This window comes from Chrysemys picta, chromosome 7 (genome assembly GCF_011386835.1).
Source record: "Chrysemys picta bellii isolate R12L10 chromosome 7, ASM1138683v2, whole genome shotgun sequence".
Classification (NCBI taxonomy): domain Eukaryota; kingdom Metazoa; phylum Chordata; order Testudines; family Emydidae; genus Chrysemys; species Chrysemys picta.
Genome location: NC_088797.1, coordinates 39,621,481 through 39,640,430, shown reverse-complemented (window position 1 = coordinate 39,640,430; position 18,950 = coordinate 39,621,481). Strand labels below are relative to the sequence as shown.

General features: G+C 40.9%; 1 protein-coding gene across 8 annotated transcripts in view; it reads left to right on the top strand.

Annotated features, from left to right (window-relative positions):
* ATG7 (autophagy related 7) overlaps positions 1–18,950 on the top strand; it is a 282,373-nt gene that overhangs the window by 3,764 nt on the left and 259,659 nt on the right. For 4 of the 8 annotated variants that reach the window (XR_010589427.1, XR_010589423.1, XM_065553112.1 and 1 more), the window contains exons 1-8: positions 93–210; positions 775–970; positions 1,294–1,348; positions 3,249–3,366; positions 6,544–6,621; positions 10,906–11,022; positions 14,553–14,702; positions 17,898–17,986. Coding sequence is in view for 3 of the 8 variants with exons in the window: in XM_065553112.1 (XP_065409184.1) it covers positions 793–970; positions 1,294–1,348; positions 3,249–3,366; positions 6,544–6,621; positions 10,906–11,022; positions 14,553–14,702; positions 17,898–17,986 (785 nt within the window). In the remaining 5 variants the exon portion in view is untranslated. Of the gene's footprint in view, positions 1–92; positions 211–375; positions 397–774; positions 971–1,293; positions 1,349–3,248; positions 3,367–6,543; positions 6,622–10,905; positions 11,023–14,552; positions 14,703–17,897; positions 17,987–18,950 lie in introns of those variants that run through there. The other 4 variants (XR_010589424.1, XR_010589425.1, XM_065553113.1 and 1 more) reach the window with 2 other exon arrangements.

Here is an 18,950-nt window from a genome sequence, read left to right as displayed (position 1 = left end):
CGGCCGGGGGGCGGAGCGGGGGGGATGATGGCGGACCGAGGCTGGGGGCGGAGCGGGGGATGGTGGCCGAAGGGAGCTGGGGGAGGAGCTGGGCGGAGGCGGAGCGGGGGATGGTGGCCGAGGGGGGCTGGGGGAGGAGCTGGGCGGACTCGGAGGTGGAGCGGTTGGAGGGGCCGGCGGCGCGGGAGATGGTGGCGGACTGCGGCTGAGGTGAACAGGGCGGGGGGGCGGAGTCGGGCTGGGGGGTGTCTGTTATTCTGACACTTCGTAGAGCGAGCCGCCCCCCCCTTCCCGTGCATGGTGCCCTGGATGGTCGCGCAGCCCCCCCATAAGGCCGGCCCTGGCTACTGGGCCACATGTGGTTGCTGGAGTGTGCTTTGGCCACCCTTGAATCTGGTGTTTATTAGGTTTAGTTAGACCAGTTTTGTCTTTGCTTCTCTCTGGCACTGAATTAGCATGTTGAAGAACAAAATGTTCCCGAAAAAGCGAAAACTTGATTTGCAGAAGGAGTGTGTGTGTGTATATATGTGTGTGTATGTATATACACGCACATCATTCTTCCGCAAATTAAGTCCTCGCTTCTTATAGACAGAGGGGGCTTGGCTACTATACTAAAGATTTTGACATTTTGTTTGTTTGTAAGTGGCATCTATAGGCTTTGAAAAACAAAACACTGTTAAAATAAACCCCCAAAAGCCAAAGCCAACCTAATTAGCTCAGTAAGTAGCTATCAGGAATGACTCTTCTCACAGAACTTTTGTCTGTTTTTAACAGCTTTAATTGAATAAAACAATGGCAACTGCTGATAGTGAGACACACAATCCCCTGGAACCTAGAATCCCAAAGCTACAGTTTGTTCCCTTCACCAGTGCCTTGGATGCGGGATTCTGGCATGAGCTGACGCAGAAGAAACTTAATGAGTATAGATTAGACGAGACTCCGAAAGGTATCAAAGGCTACTACTATAATGGTAGGTAGACACTGAACTTTTATTAGGCATACCAGTTTTTCTCCTGTTGTCTTTTGTTTAATTATATTTCTGTTATAAGAATTTCTACTACATGTACAAAATATTCCACAGTCGTAATAAGGGATAGAAAAAAGATCACATGAGTTGTATTTGGATATAAAATCTGTGACTACATGAAAAACTAGAGATTCTTATCCTATTCACATTTACTTCAAAGGGAACAGGATTGGACCCTTGATTCAGGAAACTATATTTGGCCTGTTGTTTTTATTGTGACATAGTTGCTGCTGCTGCTATTTAAAAGAAACTTTGTTTTTGTCCAGGTGATCCTTTTGGTCTACCAGCTCGTTTAACATTGGAGTTTAGTGCCTTTGATGTGTAAGTATTTTATGTGATTTTGAAGTTTTAAAAAAAATGGTGGATAACAATATAGTTACACTTAATTGACAAATCATTTATGAATATGCTTGGTGTGCATCTTCTAAGAGTATTAGCAGAATTTTAATGAGGATCTATCCACATTTTGATATCTCAATGTGATTTTCATAATTGTCCTCACTAATGACTTTGAAAAGATAGGTTTCAGAGTGGTAGCCATGTTAGTCTGTATCAGTAAAAACAATGAGGCGTCCTTGTGGCACCTTAGAGACTAACAAATTTATTTGGGCATAAGCTTTTGTGGGATAGAGCTACCACTGGAATTATTTGCCTGCAGGAGATTGTAAATGTCACATTGAAACGCAACAAAATCATCTCAGAAAACACCGTTTAACATCGGGAACTGAAGAAAATTGTGAAAAACAAAAATTGTGTATAACTTGATATCAGGGCTATTTTAATGTTCTGATGGCAATATTACAACAACCAAGTGTTCACTTACGCAGTGAGAAAGAAATCCACTGTGGGAATTACTGGGTGGAAGAATTCTCTGACCTGTCTTATGCAGGAATTCAGACTACATGATCAAAATGGTCTCTTCTGACTTTAAATTTTGTGGAAGTTGCATGTCCTGTATATTTATAATGTACCTTTTCTGATAATCATTAAGGCCTTGGTCTTGCAAACACTGCAGACTCATGGAAGTCATTGAACTACTCACACCCATTGAATAAAGCAAATATATAAGTATTTGCAGTATTGCAGCCTAATTTACTAAACTACATATTCTACCAGTAAAGAAATGGAATAAAACACACTAATATCTATAAGGAGCATTGTCTAGTTAATGTTGCTAAAGGTAACAAAACTTTTGGATTTTCTGACTTTAACTGTTCAACATTAGTACTGTGTTTTATGTTCACTTTGGGATGTCTTTGTTTTTAACTTACCACTTTTAACTGAATCACCTTTTTTTTATTTAAAAGAAGAAATTTTTTTTTTAAAAAAAGTATTTATCTCAGAGGTTCCCCAAGAGACTCTGCACTGAAAATCATAGTGCTCATGAAAAATGTACATTATGATGTGACATTTGAACCTCCCTGCACCTTCTAGAGACAATAAGTGATTAACTGCAAGGATGTGGAAAATGCAGTAGGCAAGGAATGTCTTGCTGGCTTTTATGAATAATAGTAGTAATTTTATTTAAAAAGACCATCAGTGAGCAGTACACTTAAGCAGGTGCTTAAGCTGATTCCCATTCGATAAAGCAGTAAAGCACGTGCTTTGCTGAATCAGGGACAAAGCATCTCCACTTCTATTAGGGGTCTGAAGTACAGGACAAAAACTTCTAAATTAAATTTAAACACTATAAACAATATTTGGGGAAAACCCAGAGGACTCAGCAGTAATTATGCATAAAAACACCTCCTTAAAAGGCAGAATTCTCATATGCTTTTGAACAGTTGGGAGGATGCCACTGAGGCAGGTCAAACTCTACACATGAGATTGTCTATCTTCATAATCTTTGTTAGAAGCATAAAACTAAATTTTTTCCAGCTCTTTCCTATCTCCAATTCCATGGCAGCATTTGTCATTATGTCGTGAGGTGTGCTCTGCATTTCTAAGCCTTCAGTTGATCAAATCATCCTAATAATTACTGAGTTGCATGTCTAATTTGTCCATGAATGCAAGAGCATTTTTGTAACTGCCTGCAAGCGTTCTGAGTGGAACTGTCCTTGACTCGCCTTCTGCCTCGTTGTGATGTATAGAGTCACCACTCTGCTTGGAAAACTCTGCATCATTGGGGCTTAATGTGAGAGTTCCCATTGGTTGCTGTTAATGAAAGTTCTGGAAAAAATGCTAGTATGTGGTTCCACGAGTGTCCTTGTCTCCTGTCTAGGAATGCTGCCACCCCGGCACACTGCTGTCCTGCTGTCGGAACATTATATAACACCAACACTTTTGAATCTTTCAAATCCTGTGATAAGAAGTCACTTTTGGAAAAAGCAGCAAATGAGGTGAGGTTAACAATTAAATACATTTACAGAGAAAACAGGATTTGGGGAAAGCTAGTGAACTACTTTGCAGTTTGAGTCCCAGGCAATGGAGAGACTATCATCCCCCACTGACCCATCTAATCCCGGCTTTGGGATACAGTTGCTTTTGGAGGAGGCAGTTTGGTGTCTTCTGCTTGCTTCTGATCACCTCTGGACAGCAGCAGTTAGATGATGATGCTCAGTAACCTCCATGCTGAGTCCTGCCTCTCATCTGTCTAAGCAGCACTCTTGGACTTGCCCAGTTACTTGCATTCCAGGGAGCATTGCTTTTGTGAAACCCAGAAATCAGCTCCTGCTTGCTTTTGGGATTCAGATTATCACAGTGCACTCTGGGGCGTAAGTAATGGCATGACGACTGAGGAGATGCAACAGCAAAGAGGTTATTCAACCTGACCTTCAGCTGGTTCCACTGGAGGGGAGGAGGTACATTGTCTGCTCCTTGAAGAGAACTTGTATGAGAAGTTACTAAATAAAGTGAAGTGGCTGAGAGAGACTTACACACTTAAAAAAAAATTGTTTGAATTTACTTATTATGCTCATCCCTAGATTCCCTAATTAGGTTGCCCTAGGTCAGGATAATAGAGTTTTCACCCATCTTCTCATTCAAACTCATTAATTATTTTCCCTCTTGTTGTGATCTAGTGCTCCTTTACCATGTGATGGTTATGATGCAGTAATCTTGATGATGCCTCTTAAAGAGAAGTAGAGAAGTCAAAAAATGTAACCTATCCTAGACTTTTTCTTTGTGTGTGGTGTGTGTGTGTGTTTCTCTCTCTCTCTCTCATACGTGCGTATGGCATCTGCAGAGCAACATTCTATAGATAAAGTTGTAAGTCCATAAACCATTTCAAGGCCTCCTCTATGACTTGTGGATATCATTCAGTTCACCTCTGAATCCATATTTGGGGGACTCCATTATGATGTGTTTGAATGTTTGGATGTTCTCGCTGTAGTCGCACGAAGGGGAGTCTTTGATTTTCCACTTGTGCATCAGGTAGTCTCATTTTCCATGGTTCGTTCAGATGCGTTTCAATGTGGTTCAAAGTCTGTGTGGCAGGTCAAAACTGGGAGGGTTGCTAGTTGGGTCAATAATGTGCAAATTACCCAAGAGTGACTCTTGAAGGGCTGACTCCAGCCTCCTTTCCTCCTCCCCCACTTCTTTTGCTTTTTCCTCCTGGATTCAGAGACATGAGGTGATCACGTGTGGTCCATAGTGGTTTTCAGGCATGGTTGGGGTATGTTAACCATAACCTGGTGGGTGGGAAGTTCTGGGGAGCCTTTGGCGGGTTTAAGTTTTTGTGCTGTGGCTATATCTCAATGGATAGCTGGAGGTTCAATGTTTGCTAATACAGAAAGCCATGGTAGATTTTTCTTAGTGACCCCTTGATACTGAAAATCCTGTCAGCCCTCTAAACAAGGGCTGCAGTACTGTTTATAATCCCAACTCTTTGTCCCACAAACATCATATTCAGCAGACTGGTGTAGCCTTCTATTTTATTTAAAGTGAATTTAGTAATGTTGTATTACACTTCTGAGGATTTGACTCTAGTTGCTAAAGTTTCAAGCTCAACAGAATGAAAGTCACCTCTGCTACTTGTTTCTGATTTAGAGCTTCTAGGAACACATGAAGACCAAGGAAATAACACACACATTCACAAGTAAAACGTCTATTCTGCCTTATACGTTTTATTAAAGTCACAAGCAAAGTTATGATTATCCAAGCATATATAAATCCTACAAACAATCATGCACAAGTAACAAATATAGTCATACTCACATCCTCAAAGATATTTTTAGAGTCTGATGGATTCCTCACCAATTGATAATCAGTGAAGGAATGTTTCCTGCTGGAGTTTTCACGAAGGTAACTCATTTTATTCAATTAGGGGAGCCCTCTTTTATCATGTGACTCTGACTATATCTAACACTCTGTATGTGCACAAAGGTGTCAACCCTCTTTTCCCTTATCTGTATTGTGCCCCCAAGAATATTGGAGTGCCCCATTTTTCATAGGTTTTAGTTCCTTTTATTCTTCTTAGACTCTACGCACATGTACCTTGTGGTCAGGACACTTGTTGGAAAAATGTTACAGTAAGGTATCTCTTGATTTCGAACAGTACATCAAGGTCAATTTTTTTTCATCATCTGTTGACACATCTTTCTCTTGAACTTGTGGCATAGGGTCACTCTTTGGTCACTTACTTATATCAAGCATTTCTTAAGCTTATGTAAAGCCTAGTATTGCTAAGCTGACATTTTACAGTGGTCAGCCTGTAGGCCTTTTGTTTCAGTTCTGCTTTACTTAGAAACCTAATGCATACTCTTCACTTCTAAATACTTCTCAATCTCTTACTTATATGAACCTACAATTTAAATCTATTTAGCTTACCATGATTATATATAGACATTGTGTATGAGTTTAATCATAACATCACACACTATACAACAAATGAATGCAAAAATGAACTAATTGGCTACATTTGGGTTTGTTTCTAACTGTGCATAGCATGCCACCTGTCTGCACTTCTAGACTTTTTCGTATTTGTGATCCTGCCACTGGGATTTTTGTCAGTTTCAATACCCTACATATCGCAAGTATGAGAGATCTAGGAGAACAAACCAACCCAATGCTGCTGTGTTGGTTATGGTTCATCCATGTGAGGGGCTGTTGCTGTAGGAAAAAACATATTAATTGTTATCATTTTTATGTGTAACTTTGTAAAACCTTCAAAATTTAAGCCTAGATGTCTGCTGATATAGGTTTTGTCTGTCATATGGGAGATGTAGTTCTGGATGAGCTCTGTGCTTCTGATCCTTACCTAGCAGAATGAAAGTGAAATGTAAAGCCTATAATAGTAGAACTGTCATTTGTAATTCCCAAGACCTCAGGACAAACCAGAGCTTTGTTGAAATGCCTGCTTCTGGGGTGAGCATTTATTAGAGCATGGGCTGAATTAAGTAGGGCAAAATCATACCTAAATTACTGAGAATATTACTTAATCCTGCCTTGGCACAAGGAGATGGAGTAGATGATCTCTTGAAGTCCCTTCTAGCCCTACATGTCTTGTCTATGATTAGTTTGAGCTTTTTTAAATTTATTTATGTATGTATGTATGTATGTATTTTGTCCACTGACAGATATGGGAGACAATAAAATCGGGGACTGCCCTTGAAAACCCCATGCTCTTGAACAAATTCCTGCTTCTGACTTTTGCAGTAAGTAATACAATTTATTCCATACTCTGAATAGTGAAACAAAAATAATAATGAACCATGTCAGTGAAAAATAATAATATACCTATTGTAGTTACCAGACTGCATTTCGTACATGCATGTGCTTCTCTACAAATATAAAGGTTCTTGGGTTCCATATATAAAAATAAATAATGCCAATTAAACTCCTGGGTCAAGGGAGGACAATAAAAGTCAAGACTGATCAAAGAACCTGCAGGCTTGATTCACTTATTCCCTGAGCAATACATTTGCTGGAGAGATAGTAAGGTGAGAATAAGTGCTAAAAGAATATTGCTCGACTCTTTCATCACAGGGGTACAAACACTCCTATCACAGTATAGCTGATTCAGTCAAGGCGCCGACTTTCCAAAGTTCCGGGGGGTGCTTGACCCCCAGCTCTGACCCGGGCCCTGCCCCCACTCCATCTCTTCCTCCAAGATTCCACTCCCACCCTGCCTCTTCACGCCCCTGCTCGACCCCCTCCCTCCCCTGAGTGTGCCGCGTCCTCGCTTCTCCCCACCAGAGCCTCCTGTGTGCCGTGAAACAGCTGTTAGTGGCGAGTGGGGGAAGTGGGGAGGGAGAGGGAGGCGCTGTTTTGCAGGGCCCGCTGATGGACAGGAGGCACTGGGGGAGGTGGGGGGGAGCTGACAGGCGGGCTACCAGTGGGTGCTCAGCACCCACCATTTTTTCCCCGTGGGTGCTCCAGCGCCAGAGCACCCACGGAGTTGGTGCCGATGCATTTGGTTGAATAGTGCATAACAACAGTTTATATTCTTATTTTGCCTTTGAACCCAAAGTGATTCACAACCCACATACAAACACAAACTTTGTTTAGTAACAGTGAAGGTTGCATTAGAACACCCAAAGCACCCACCGTAGCCTACAGTACTGCAAAAATACATAACGCTCCAACAAATAATGAAAAGCAATACCCACCCTAACTTCATCCAGCCTGCACTTGCAAAACCTTAATGGCCATCTCCTACTCTCTTGCATCAACAGGTGGGCATGTTTGACTGTCCCACAGACCATTAATTTAGAAAGGTCTTCTGATTCAACATTGCTCAGGTCCAACAAATTAAAAGTTTTAACGAACATTGGCCTGGAAAACACATACTAAAGAATTACATGCACTACACCTTAGACTGCTTTAAATATAAAATCAAAGGCTTTTGAAAAAAAAGGTAGGACAGTCCAGAATTTTTTTTATCACATGGTGGTTTTTGGAATAGATTTAGCTAAACTCTGGATGATTTTTCCCTTCTCTTTTCTCGCCATTCTTGCCTTCAGAGTACCACAAAACATTAATTTACCAGCTACACTAAGCATTTCAAGTTAATTCTACAATTCAAAACACACAATTTTTAAATAACTTTGTCATTGCTGCCACAATTTAAAATTCTGGCACAACCTTAACTATGGTGTAACTTTTGTGACACCACAGTGCAGAACTGAAATGTAGCCACCGTTGGGGTCAAAAGCAGCTGTTTGATGCACGGTACACTGCACAGTAATGGAAAATGTTGATTAAGAGCAGCAGGCCCAAACTCTACACCTAAAGCAATAAACAGGAAATGATTCTTGTTGTCCGTTCAAAGCAGACAGAACCTTTTTGCAAACTGGACCAGGGTTTACACAAAGTAAGTTTCATGATACTCCATTTATCTACCTTTTGAAGGGTGAGTTGATCTGATGGAAATTGAATGTTTAATTGCAAGTATCCTATGTGTTGCGATGTTTAGATGACTAAACTAAGCCTCCTTCACTAAGTTGGGTACAAATGTTTGTCTTCTGTGGTAGAGGAAGATGAGAAAAAATGGTTGTAATTATAAATGTAGGTTGATGTTTTCAAAGCCAACTAAGTCTTAGCCATGCAACTCCCATTGAAGTTAATGGGAGCGGTGTTCCTAAATCCTCTAGACTGCTCTGAAAATCTCAACCAAGTATTTCTAACAGTTCCAGTTAGCCCTATATGTCAGGGTTACGTTTACTGCTTGCTGCACCTTCTCCTTGCCTTTTATCTGCTTTCTCTCATGTAACTAGCTAAGCATGTGCAAATACACCACTCCTGAAAACATATACACATGCACTGAATTTAAAGAATAGATATAGTCCTACTGAAGTTAGACCTGTGTGCATGTTTTTGGGCCATAGTTTCCTTTATTTTATAACTATTAAAAATATGTGAGTGTATTTCTCAAATTACAAGCACATACATTCTAAAATGTCAGGCTGCCTGTGTTTCATTGGTCTTCAAGGAATTTTCTTCACTATAGCTTAAAAATAGAAGTGTTGTAATACTTAATTTTTAAGTCTGATACTTTTATCTTCCATATATTTGGCATAGCTCAAAAAGAGATTATTTTATGTTAGGACCTTTCCTCATATGAAAAAAATATTCAAAATACCGCTATCAATTAAATGTCATGAGAAGTTAATGTATTAAACTGTTCTTTCTGATGAAAAGATTACAAATTCCCAATATAAAAGCTGAATTGTGTGGTTAATCAAGTTTCCATATACTTTGTGTATATATGTGTGTGTGAGAGAGAGAATGGATCTGTGTGGGGATTTCTCTGTATCAATATATAATAATCTCTTAATTTACTGTAGATGCCACTGCATAGATTACAGAAAACCATGACCTTTTTAATAAAGATATCCTAGAGCACAAATTATTTGATCTTTTAAAGATCAGGTCAAATTAAAACTGTGCAGAGATAATCTCATAAACGGTGCTTGCTTTCACTTAATGCCTGTCTGTGCTATAAGGGAATATTTAAATAAGGAAAAGTTCACCATGTTTAATCATGACAACTGTTTGTACAAAGTTGTTACTTCTGACAGCCATAGGGATAAAAAATGAGGGCATGCAGACTCAGATGTTTTGGTCATGTAAAGCGCAGTCCTGGCAACTATGTCGGTAAGAGAGACCAAGAGATCAAGATGGAAGGAAAAAGACAGAGAAGCCAACCCAAGAAAAAGTGGTGGGATGTCATGAAGGAAGACATGTTAGCATGTGGTGTGATAGAGGATATGGCATTGAACAGAGCACCTTAGTGGGAGAGGGCTTGTTGAGTGGACCCCAGTTGATGGGATTAACATGAAGAAGGAGAGATAAAAGTTAAGAGGTAAATCTAGGGTGATTTCTAACTGGGCTGTACTCCACATTGGTCACACATTTGTGGTGACCATTTTAAAAGCTTTCATCCATCTGGTCTATTTAAATAAAAAAAAATAACTATATGTATGATAATGTGGCATATTTAAAACAATTTCAAACTCTTTCTTTTTTCAAAAATAGAAGCAACAGATGAGTACATCACCATAAGACAGTTGGTATCCTATAAGAATACGCAAAACTGATTTCTGCAGCTTTATAGTTTAACTGCATTATGGTGCTGTCCAATAAAATCGGTTTAACAGTAGAAGTGGAGTAAGTTATGTCTAGTGCAGGGATTCTGAAATATTTTATGGTGTCTCTCTTGGAGACAACCTCTCCTTCCATTCTTGATTGTATGGAAATCCTTACACTACATATATTTGGCAATCGTAGCAATTGTTTACATTGAAAAGTAATGTTAGGATGTTATTTCTTATATGTCTGGCTGTATTTTAATGCAATTTAGTAACGAGAAAGAAAGAGAGCCAGCCTCATGTGACCAACCATCTATCCATAGACCACCAGCAACTGCTTCACAAACTTGCAGCAGTCCATGGAAAACAGATTGGGAACCTCTGATGCAGCGGTTCTCAACCAGCGGCCCATGGGCTGCATGTGGCCCAGCTCAGCTGTGTGCTAAAGGCTGGCCTGCGTGGCAAGGTCCACGTTCCCGGCTGCTCGACACGGTGTCCAGGCTGCCATGGCGGGTTTGGGACTGCCGGCCCACCCCGCGTGGTGTGCGTCTCAGGTCTTATTGCAAAATTCCATGAGGCCCCTTGGGGTCTGGGGCTGCATTGCTATATTTGCCAAGAAATTAAAAAATATATTTAATAATAAAAAATGGAATTAACTCAGTTTCCTATTGTGTAATTCTTTAACACAGTTCTCATGGTCCCCTAGTCTGCAAAATACTTACACACATTCTTAAGTTTACTCCTATGGGACTGCTCACATGAGCAAAGTTAAACACCTGCTTAAGTGTTTGCAGGATCATGGCCATAGCTGTAATTGGAAGTGCTATAATCACTCAGTTTTTAAGTGGCTAGTTCGGTTAGTAATTATTTGTCTTCTAACATGTGCATATATATATTTTTTTCCCCTAGGATTTAAAAAAGTATCGCTTCTATTACTGGTTTTGCTACCCTGCTCTCTGCTTCCCTGATGGTATACCTATTGTTCAGCAGGCAGTCTGCCTAGGTGAAAGATTCTCTCCAACTCAGGTACTCAGACACCAACTGTCAAATCTTTAGTAGAGATCATTCTTTCTTGTTGCCTGTAAAACTACATATTTTGTCCTTGAACTTGCTGAGTTTTAACTAGAGCAGCTAGTTTATTCAAGTTACTGATTTTACACTTTTATTTCTTTTTTACTTCATAAAATTCTCATTTTGATGTTTTATTGCCTCTTGCAACAATCCAGTTAGCCGAAGAGGCGGAGTATAAATCATGACTGGGCTCATTTTAGCATCTTTGGACAGAATATTGAATGTACAAAAGATTTTTAAGCATTTCATAGGCAGCGTGGTCTGGGAGAGTAGGTTGTTAATAGAACTGATCAGGAAATAGTTTTCCCATCTTATGAGAATTTTTGAGATTCTGGAAAAGTTCCCCAAACCAACCTAGAAATACAAAAATGTATTAGATCAAGTCAGTTGAAACATGTTGATGATTTTGAAGTATTTTGTTTCAATTTTGACCATTTTTAAACGTTTTTGTACTTTTTTACTACAAATTAACATAAAATTCTAAACAAGAAGTTGTTCAGAATCAAAAAATGGTTTTGAAAATGTCAAAACGGCAATTTAAAAAAAAATCAATTTTTTTTAAAATAGGCAGTTCATTGAAACTGATGTTTTTCCACAGTGGTTTTGGTTTATACAGATTTGGCATTTTCCAATGAAAATATGTTTCATCAAAAAATTCCTAATTAGCTCTAGTTGTTAGCCTGGGAATACTGAGCCTGGGGAGGGGCTTGCTCAGCCTTCGGAGAAATTTATTCTGCTCTCACCCTTTTGTGTGTCTTGTTTATTGAAAATATTAAACTCTTCAGGGCAGTGAATGTTTGTGTTTGCCCGCTACCTAGCACAATGGGGCATGTCTGGGTACTACTGCAATACAAATAATATATATTAATAACTTTTGGGTCTAGAGAACATCATGGCTGGCCTGGAAAGAAGAAGAAGAAGGTTGAGGGTATGGTGGATGATACTTTATCTGACAGAAAAGGAGGCTGGTGTGATAGCAAGATTCTGTCATCAGCAGAAACATTTGACTGATGAACTAGAGGTCAGACTTCAGAAAAGAAGGAGGTAGCAAAGAAAAAGCTGTTGGACTGTATCAGAAAGTGTAGACTTGCAGAGGAAAGTCCTGAGGAAAACAGTTTAGAAAATAGGGTGACTGTTTGGCAACAGCTTCCGGCTTTTTGGTTAGAAACTGAAAATTCACAGGAATCCAATTATTTAATAACATTGATTTTAAATCAGTTTTCTTTACAGTTATGTCTTTAATAACTGTTTAGCTTTTTTGGTAGAATTTGAAACAATTATTTTACTATTCTGACTAAAATGATTGTAGATGGAGCATCTTATAGTGAAAGATGTGAGTCACTAATGAAGATTGACATTATAGGAGCGTATTGAGGATATCATAAGCCCTTTGTACTAAAAAAGGTCTTAACTGAATTTGGTAAATTGAACATGTATTTTTAAATGGTACTGTTTCATCTCAGTGTGTGGACTGTGGTGGAGCCTTTTTCATTGATGGCTCAAGGTGGCACCTTTCAATTTTTTTTCTTTTGACTGAAAATATGGTGATGGATGATCTAAAGCAGTGGTTCTCAAACTTATTTGATCGAGCCCCCCTTTTTTATGTCTGTAGTCATTTACGCCTCCTCTCCCCCAAGTACGTATACCTCCACCCAGCTCTGAAGGCAGAGCGGAGAGCAGTGGCTGCTGGCTGGGCGCCCAGTTCCAAAGGCAGCGCCACGCCAGCAGCAGCACAGAAGTAAGAGTGGCAATGTGAAAAGTGATATTCGTCAATATCACTTTTCACAGCAGACTTAGTGCCCCATTGCCACCCTTACTTCTGTGCTGCTGCCTCTCCAGGGCTGATAGCCAGAGCCCTGCCTCCTCCAGGTGCGGGGTGGGAAGGAGAGCCTGAGCCTGGGGTTGCCTCCAGCTGTTGGGGAGGGGAGGAGAGCCTGAGCCCAGGTGGCAGGCTCTGGCTATCAGTCCCAGTGCGGTGGGGCTCCAGCTTTTCCCTTTATCCTGACCTCCCGGGCGTACACGGCTGTTCTGTGAAAGCGCCAGCCACCTGAGGCTGAAAGCCAGAGCTCTTAATCAAAAAAACCCACACAGCTCACGCCTCCCTTGTCACATTCCCACACTTCTGTTGGGAGGCCCACCCCATTGTTTGAGAACTGCTGGTATAAAGCATTCTCATTGGAAATAAATCATCATAATCATTCTTCTAGGTTAGGAAAATGTTGGTTTAAAATATATGCCTGGATTATTTGTAGAAGTACTGTAAAAAAATGTTAACACATGATTGTTCAGGGAAGACGGGAACTAAGTTATGAGACAGAGAGAAAGTAGGAACTCCTGAGGGGAGAATGAGTCTGTTTATTCTGTGCTACAAAGGTAAAAAGAAATTGTAGAGTTACTCAGCTGTACCCTTTGTTTTAATTGGAGTGAGTGAGCTACACAGCGAATTTTATCATCTAACAGTGGAATACAATTAAAATACACCTCTAGAAATGGTTTAGATGTATTCTTGCAGGAATGTTCTAGGTGGTTACTAATGAGTATTAGAAGAATCAGTTACCTTTACTGTAGCAATTTGGATAATAACAATTGTTGTATGCAGTGTTGTTGTAGCCGACTTGGTCCCAGGATATTAGAGAGACAGGGTGGGTAAGGTAGTATCTTTTATTGGTCACGCTGTTGTTGGTGAAAGAGACAAGCTTTGGAGCTACAGCTTCTCTCTCTCACCAACAGCAGTTGGTCCATAAAAGTTATTGCCTCAACCACCTTGTCTCTCTAATTAATAACAGTTGAGTATTTTGAAAGTAGGAAAGAAAGTTTAGTTTTTGTGGTTATTCATACTTCCTTTTTAAACAGAATGGAGGACTAAAGACTGTTTCTCTGAAAAAAACATAGTTTATGTAGGATGGTATTCAGTGGTACAGTTGTAGATGTCAGGATCCAAAGCTGCAATTGCAGCTGACCACTGAAAACTGATGTTCCAAAGTAGCTAGAATGGATGATGCTCTTCATTATGCAGCATCATGATCAGTGTTTATCACCATCTGATCCTGTGCTAATTTTTTTTTGTACTTTAAGGACAAAGCAGAGCTTTCAGCCCCCTCTCTCTCTAACAGTAGGACTATTATTATTTAGGGGACTTCCAGATTTGCAAGTTGTTTTGGCCCTAAGAATAACACTTTAATTTTGTTTTATCTTTTTTTCCATATATCAGTTTGCAGCAGTGGCAGCAGTGCTTCTTCTGCCTGGTTTGCATTGAAGATTATATGGTTTTAACTTTTGCATATTATTTCTCAGATGCTTGGTTATAGTTTTTTTTTTAAACTACGGAATAAATGGTTAAAAACTGTTAGAATAGATACACTTGTGTTCAGCAAATTAAAAGAAAAAAAGTATTACATATTCAGTTAAGAAAATATTTTTAAACTCACACAGGCACTGTTGAATTAGGATAATTCCAACCATCTGTTATATCTTTTTGCTTTCAGATTCAAGCGCTCCAGAAAGCATATGATGAACTTTGCCAGAGGGAAGGAGTTACTGCCTTGCCTTACTTTTTAATCAAGTATAATGACAAATCTGTTTTGGTGTCACTGCTTAAAAACTGGAATGATTTTTTCCAAGATCAAGAGGAAAAGGTAAGTGGAATTTTGCACATATGCTCGGATGCCAGAAATATTTGTGCTGAATATACAAACTGTTTAACCTCTCACTGGAATACTATACTGAGATCCAGTGCTTGTCCACTGAGTAGAGTAGGTCAAGTCTCTGAACACCAGTTGCTCCCATTGATTACACCTGGACTTCGGGGAGCATAGCTTTAGGCATCTCAACCAGGGTATCCAAAAGTCCAGGCATCCCAAATTAGTGGATGGTTTGAAAATTTGGTACTTGAGCTCCCTATACTCATTACCGCATCTTTAAAAGAGAGATCATAAAACTTAACTACTTTACTGGGCTGTTATGAGGATGAGTTAATAATATTTCTTAGTCGCTTTGAACACATAGCATTAGGTAAGTGCAAAGCCCACCTATATTGTTATTTATTTGCTTGTATGCTGCATGTAGGGGAGGAGAATGCAACAAATCATTTCTATAGTTGCTGCACTAGCTTTAAGTACACCTGGAAATGTTATAACAGTGGCCTTCTACAAAAGAAAATATATAGTCCCATTATAAATTAATAAAAAATGTTAATATTACTATATTCAGCTTGTATCTTTCAAAGTACCAGCAATAATACAAGAAAAACTGGCTCCTTTTTTAACTCTGCTGAAAAAAAAATCTGTATTTGAACAGTGTAAAGTTAAGTCTTTCATAGTCCCGTAGATGTGATACAGGCTAAATGTTGGTTAGATGAGGTTGGAATGATTTTTTTATGTTGTTATGGGGAAATCATTCTCTGCATGTCTCCTTCTGAATGCAAAAAAAGCACTCTACGTTCCTTGGAGCCACAAGAGAATTTCCATCCTGATAATTCATAAAACAGAAGGCATCAAGGCAAGGGTTGACCAAGCTAGTTATACATTACGTAGTACTTATCTGTTCCATTTATCATCATGTTGTCCAGGTGCCTAGCTTTATTAGATCCTTCTGAAATTCTTCAGAGCCCTCTTTACTTTGACTAACCTTAACTCAGAGCCTTGAATAGTTTTTTGCTTTATAATGCTAAAAATTTACTGAGGAGCAAAGCTCCATAACTGAGGCTGAGGGAGAGCTAATTATGCAGAACAGAAATCTGTAAACCTATTCATATCTCTCACACAGGGAAGAAATTAAAATAGTCATTGAAGTAGTTCAACTCTGTTTTGTAACATTTGAGCTCCAATTATTTCCTCTGCTTTTTCCATTCTTTTTCTAAAATAAGGAAAATATTGTATTGTGGCTATGTAGGTGTTGTTTTGAAATGAGGAAACTTTAAAGACTAAATTTAAAAAGTGGCACTTTAAGTAAGTGTGATTTGAAATACTATTAGATCATAGATACAAGCACGCCCTATCAGATGGAATCTTCCTCTATATGAGAGAAGCCTGTATCATACCAAATAAAGTCCTTTCTTAGTGTTCAGTTAGGAGGGCAATTTTGGAGTTCTGTGCTTAAATCCGTTAATAGAGGATTGTCCTTGCCAGTGACTTTACTTTTACATTGACTGACCCAGCATCTATTACCCTGTCTCTTTTTATATCATGATTATCCACCATCCATCAACAGGGAGGTTTGCAAGGCAATAATCTGACCACTTGGTCGGCATCTTCAGGTTTTACAAAACTGCTTTTTGGGCTTAGATAGTTGAGGAAATGCATATGGTGTAGTGAAGTACAAGTGAATGTTAGGTGGCAAAAATGAACAAAACTGGGAGCCGTGGGAAACATTAAACGGCGTGAAATGGCATACAATATGTCAGGGGTCGGCAACGTCAGGCACGCATGCCAAAGGTGGCATGCAAGCCGATTTTTGATGGCACGCGGCGGCGGGCTGAGCGGCTCAGCCCACCGCTTCTCTGGGATTCCGGCTGCTGCCTTGTTGCCAGCCGGGATCCCGGCCACCGGCCCCACTCAGCGCCTGCTGCTGGTTTGGGGACCCCCAGGGAATCCCAGGCTGGCAGCGGGCTGAGCAGGCCGGCGGCTGAGACCCCGGCTGTCAGGAGCCGGTGGCCGGAACCCCAGAGTGGTGGTGGGCTGAGCCGCTCAGCCCGCTGCCAGTCTGGGGTCCCGGCCACCGGCCATGCTCAGCCTGCTGCCAACCTGGGGTTCCATTCACTCAGCCGGAGGCGGGCTGAGTGGCTCAGTCCGCTGCCAGTCTGGGGTGCCGGCAGCAGTCCGTGAGGTGTCGGCAGCACTCAGTCGGCTACTGGTCTGGGGTTCCATCTGCCGGCCCTGCTCAGCCTCCTGCTGGCCTGGCTGAGCAGAACCCCAGGCAGATAGCGGGCTGAGGGGTGCCGGCGGCCGGGATCCTGGCTGGCAGGTGCTGGCAGACGGAACCCCAGACAGGCAGCGGACTGAGCGGTGCCAGCGGCCGGTACCTCAAACCGGCAGCAGACAGCTGCTCAGCCCGCCGCCGGCCCCACTCAGCCCAGACCAGCAGTGGGCTGAGCAGGACCTGGGATCCTTGTCTGGGATGGTTTCATTCACTCAGCTGGCAGCGGGGCTGGCGGCAGGCTGAGCGGGGCCGGTGGCCGGGACCCTAGTCCAGCAGCAGGCTGAGCCGCTCAGCCTGCCGCCAGCCCCGCTCAGCCTGCCGCCAGCTGAGTGAATGGAGCCGCTCAGTCCACTGCTGGTCTGGGGTTCCGTCCGCCACCTTCTGCCAGCCGGGATCCCGGCCACCGGCCCCCCTCAGCCCGCTACCAGCCTGGGGTTCTGCTCACCCAGGCCGGCAGGATGCTGAGCGGGGCCGGCGGCTGGGACTCCAACTGACAAGGGGCTGGCAGCCGGAACCCCAGACAAGGATCCCAGGCAAGGATCACACTAAATTGATAAGATCTGCATTTTAATTTTATTTTAAATGAAGCTTCTTAGATATTTTAAAAACCTTATTTACTTTAAATACAACAATAGTTTATTTATATAATATAGACAGAGAGAGAGACCTTCTACAAACGTTAAAATGTATTTCTGGCACGCGAAACCTTAAATTACAGTGAACTTGGCACACCACTTCTGAAAGGTTGCCGACCCCTGCAATATGTCATAGTTTGGTAGGCGTTGTTAATTACTTTTTAAATGCCATATGTGATTTCTTACTGACATAACATGTAAGATAACAAGATACACTGTATTCCTGTGAATCTTGTGCTGTTATGCATAGAGTTTTCAATGGGGCTATTTTGTTTGCAGGTGACGGTTGGAGTTTATGATCCCTGCAATTTTACCCAGTATCCAGGATGGCCGCTGAGGAACTTACTGGTCATGGCAGCACACAGATGGTATTGGTTTTATCTCTTATTAGATGAGCCCTTTTTTCGGCCCACCTGACTTACACTACACACCCTGAACCTTAACTTTGCCCTGAAATATGCAAAAATATATGCAAAGGTGAAAATAAGAAATTACTAGGAGTGTGTTGGAAATGGATCCCTTGAATAGGAAATACCTTAGAAATTTGTTATTTTGATCTTTCTGCATATTTTTGCAAATTTTAGTGGCAAAGGCCGGGGACCCAGCCTGTTGCTACTTCCATATAGTCCTTCACTTTTTGGCTGCTCCCCTCCACATTCTTAATGGTTAGTTTCTAGACTTTGAGCCCTGTTTTTAAATTCTCTCCGCTCCAAATCTTTCTGAAATTTTACGTGCTACATCACATTCCAGAGCAGAGATTTATTTCTGAAAAGTTTGGTAAAAGTAAAAAAAAATAAAAAAATAAAAATCCTCTTTTAGGGGAATTTGGAGTAGAGGAGGGTTAATAACTGAGTTTATAAAGGCAAACTACCTTCAACTTAAACTAAGGAGCAGCTACTGCCACTTCATCATATAGCAGATTTCTAAGTGAGTAGAAGCAAAACCTGAAAGCCAGTCTAGTCTCTGGATTTGTTGTGTAGCACCGACTGATTGAGGATGCTAATGTGTGCAAGTGCCCTTGGAAAGCTGTTTTGCTCCAGAGAATAAAACTGTCAAATGACCACCAATGGTACATGAGCTAAAGTCTGAAGAACACATACTCTAAAGTTCTTCTGCATTGCCTGATTGAACATTTGTTTTTGGTTTATTTCACACTGTCATCTTTTGCGTTATAAAATACCATCCATCTAACATTGGGTTGTTTGATTAATTTAAGCTGCCACTTCAAATTTTTGACGTTCTAGTAACGTGTAATGAGACAATAAACCTTCGATTAACCATGTTAACAGTGGCATTTTCAAGGCTGCTAGGTGAATGATCGCATAGGAGGGT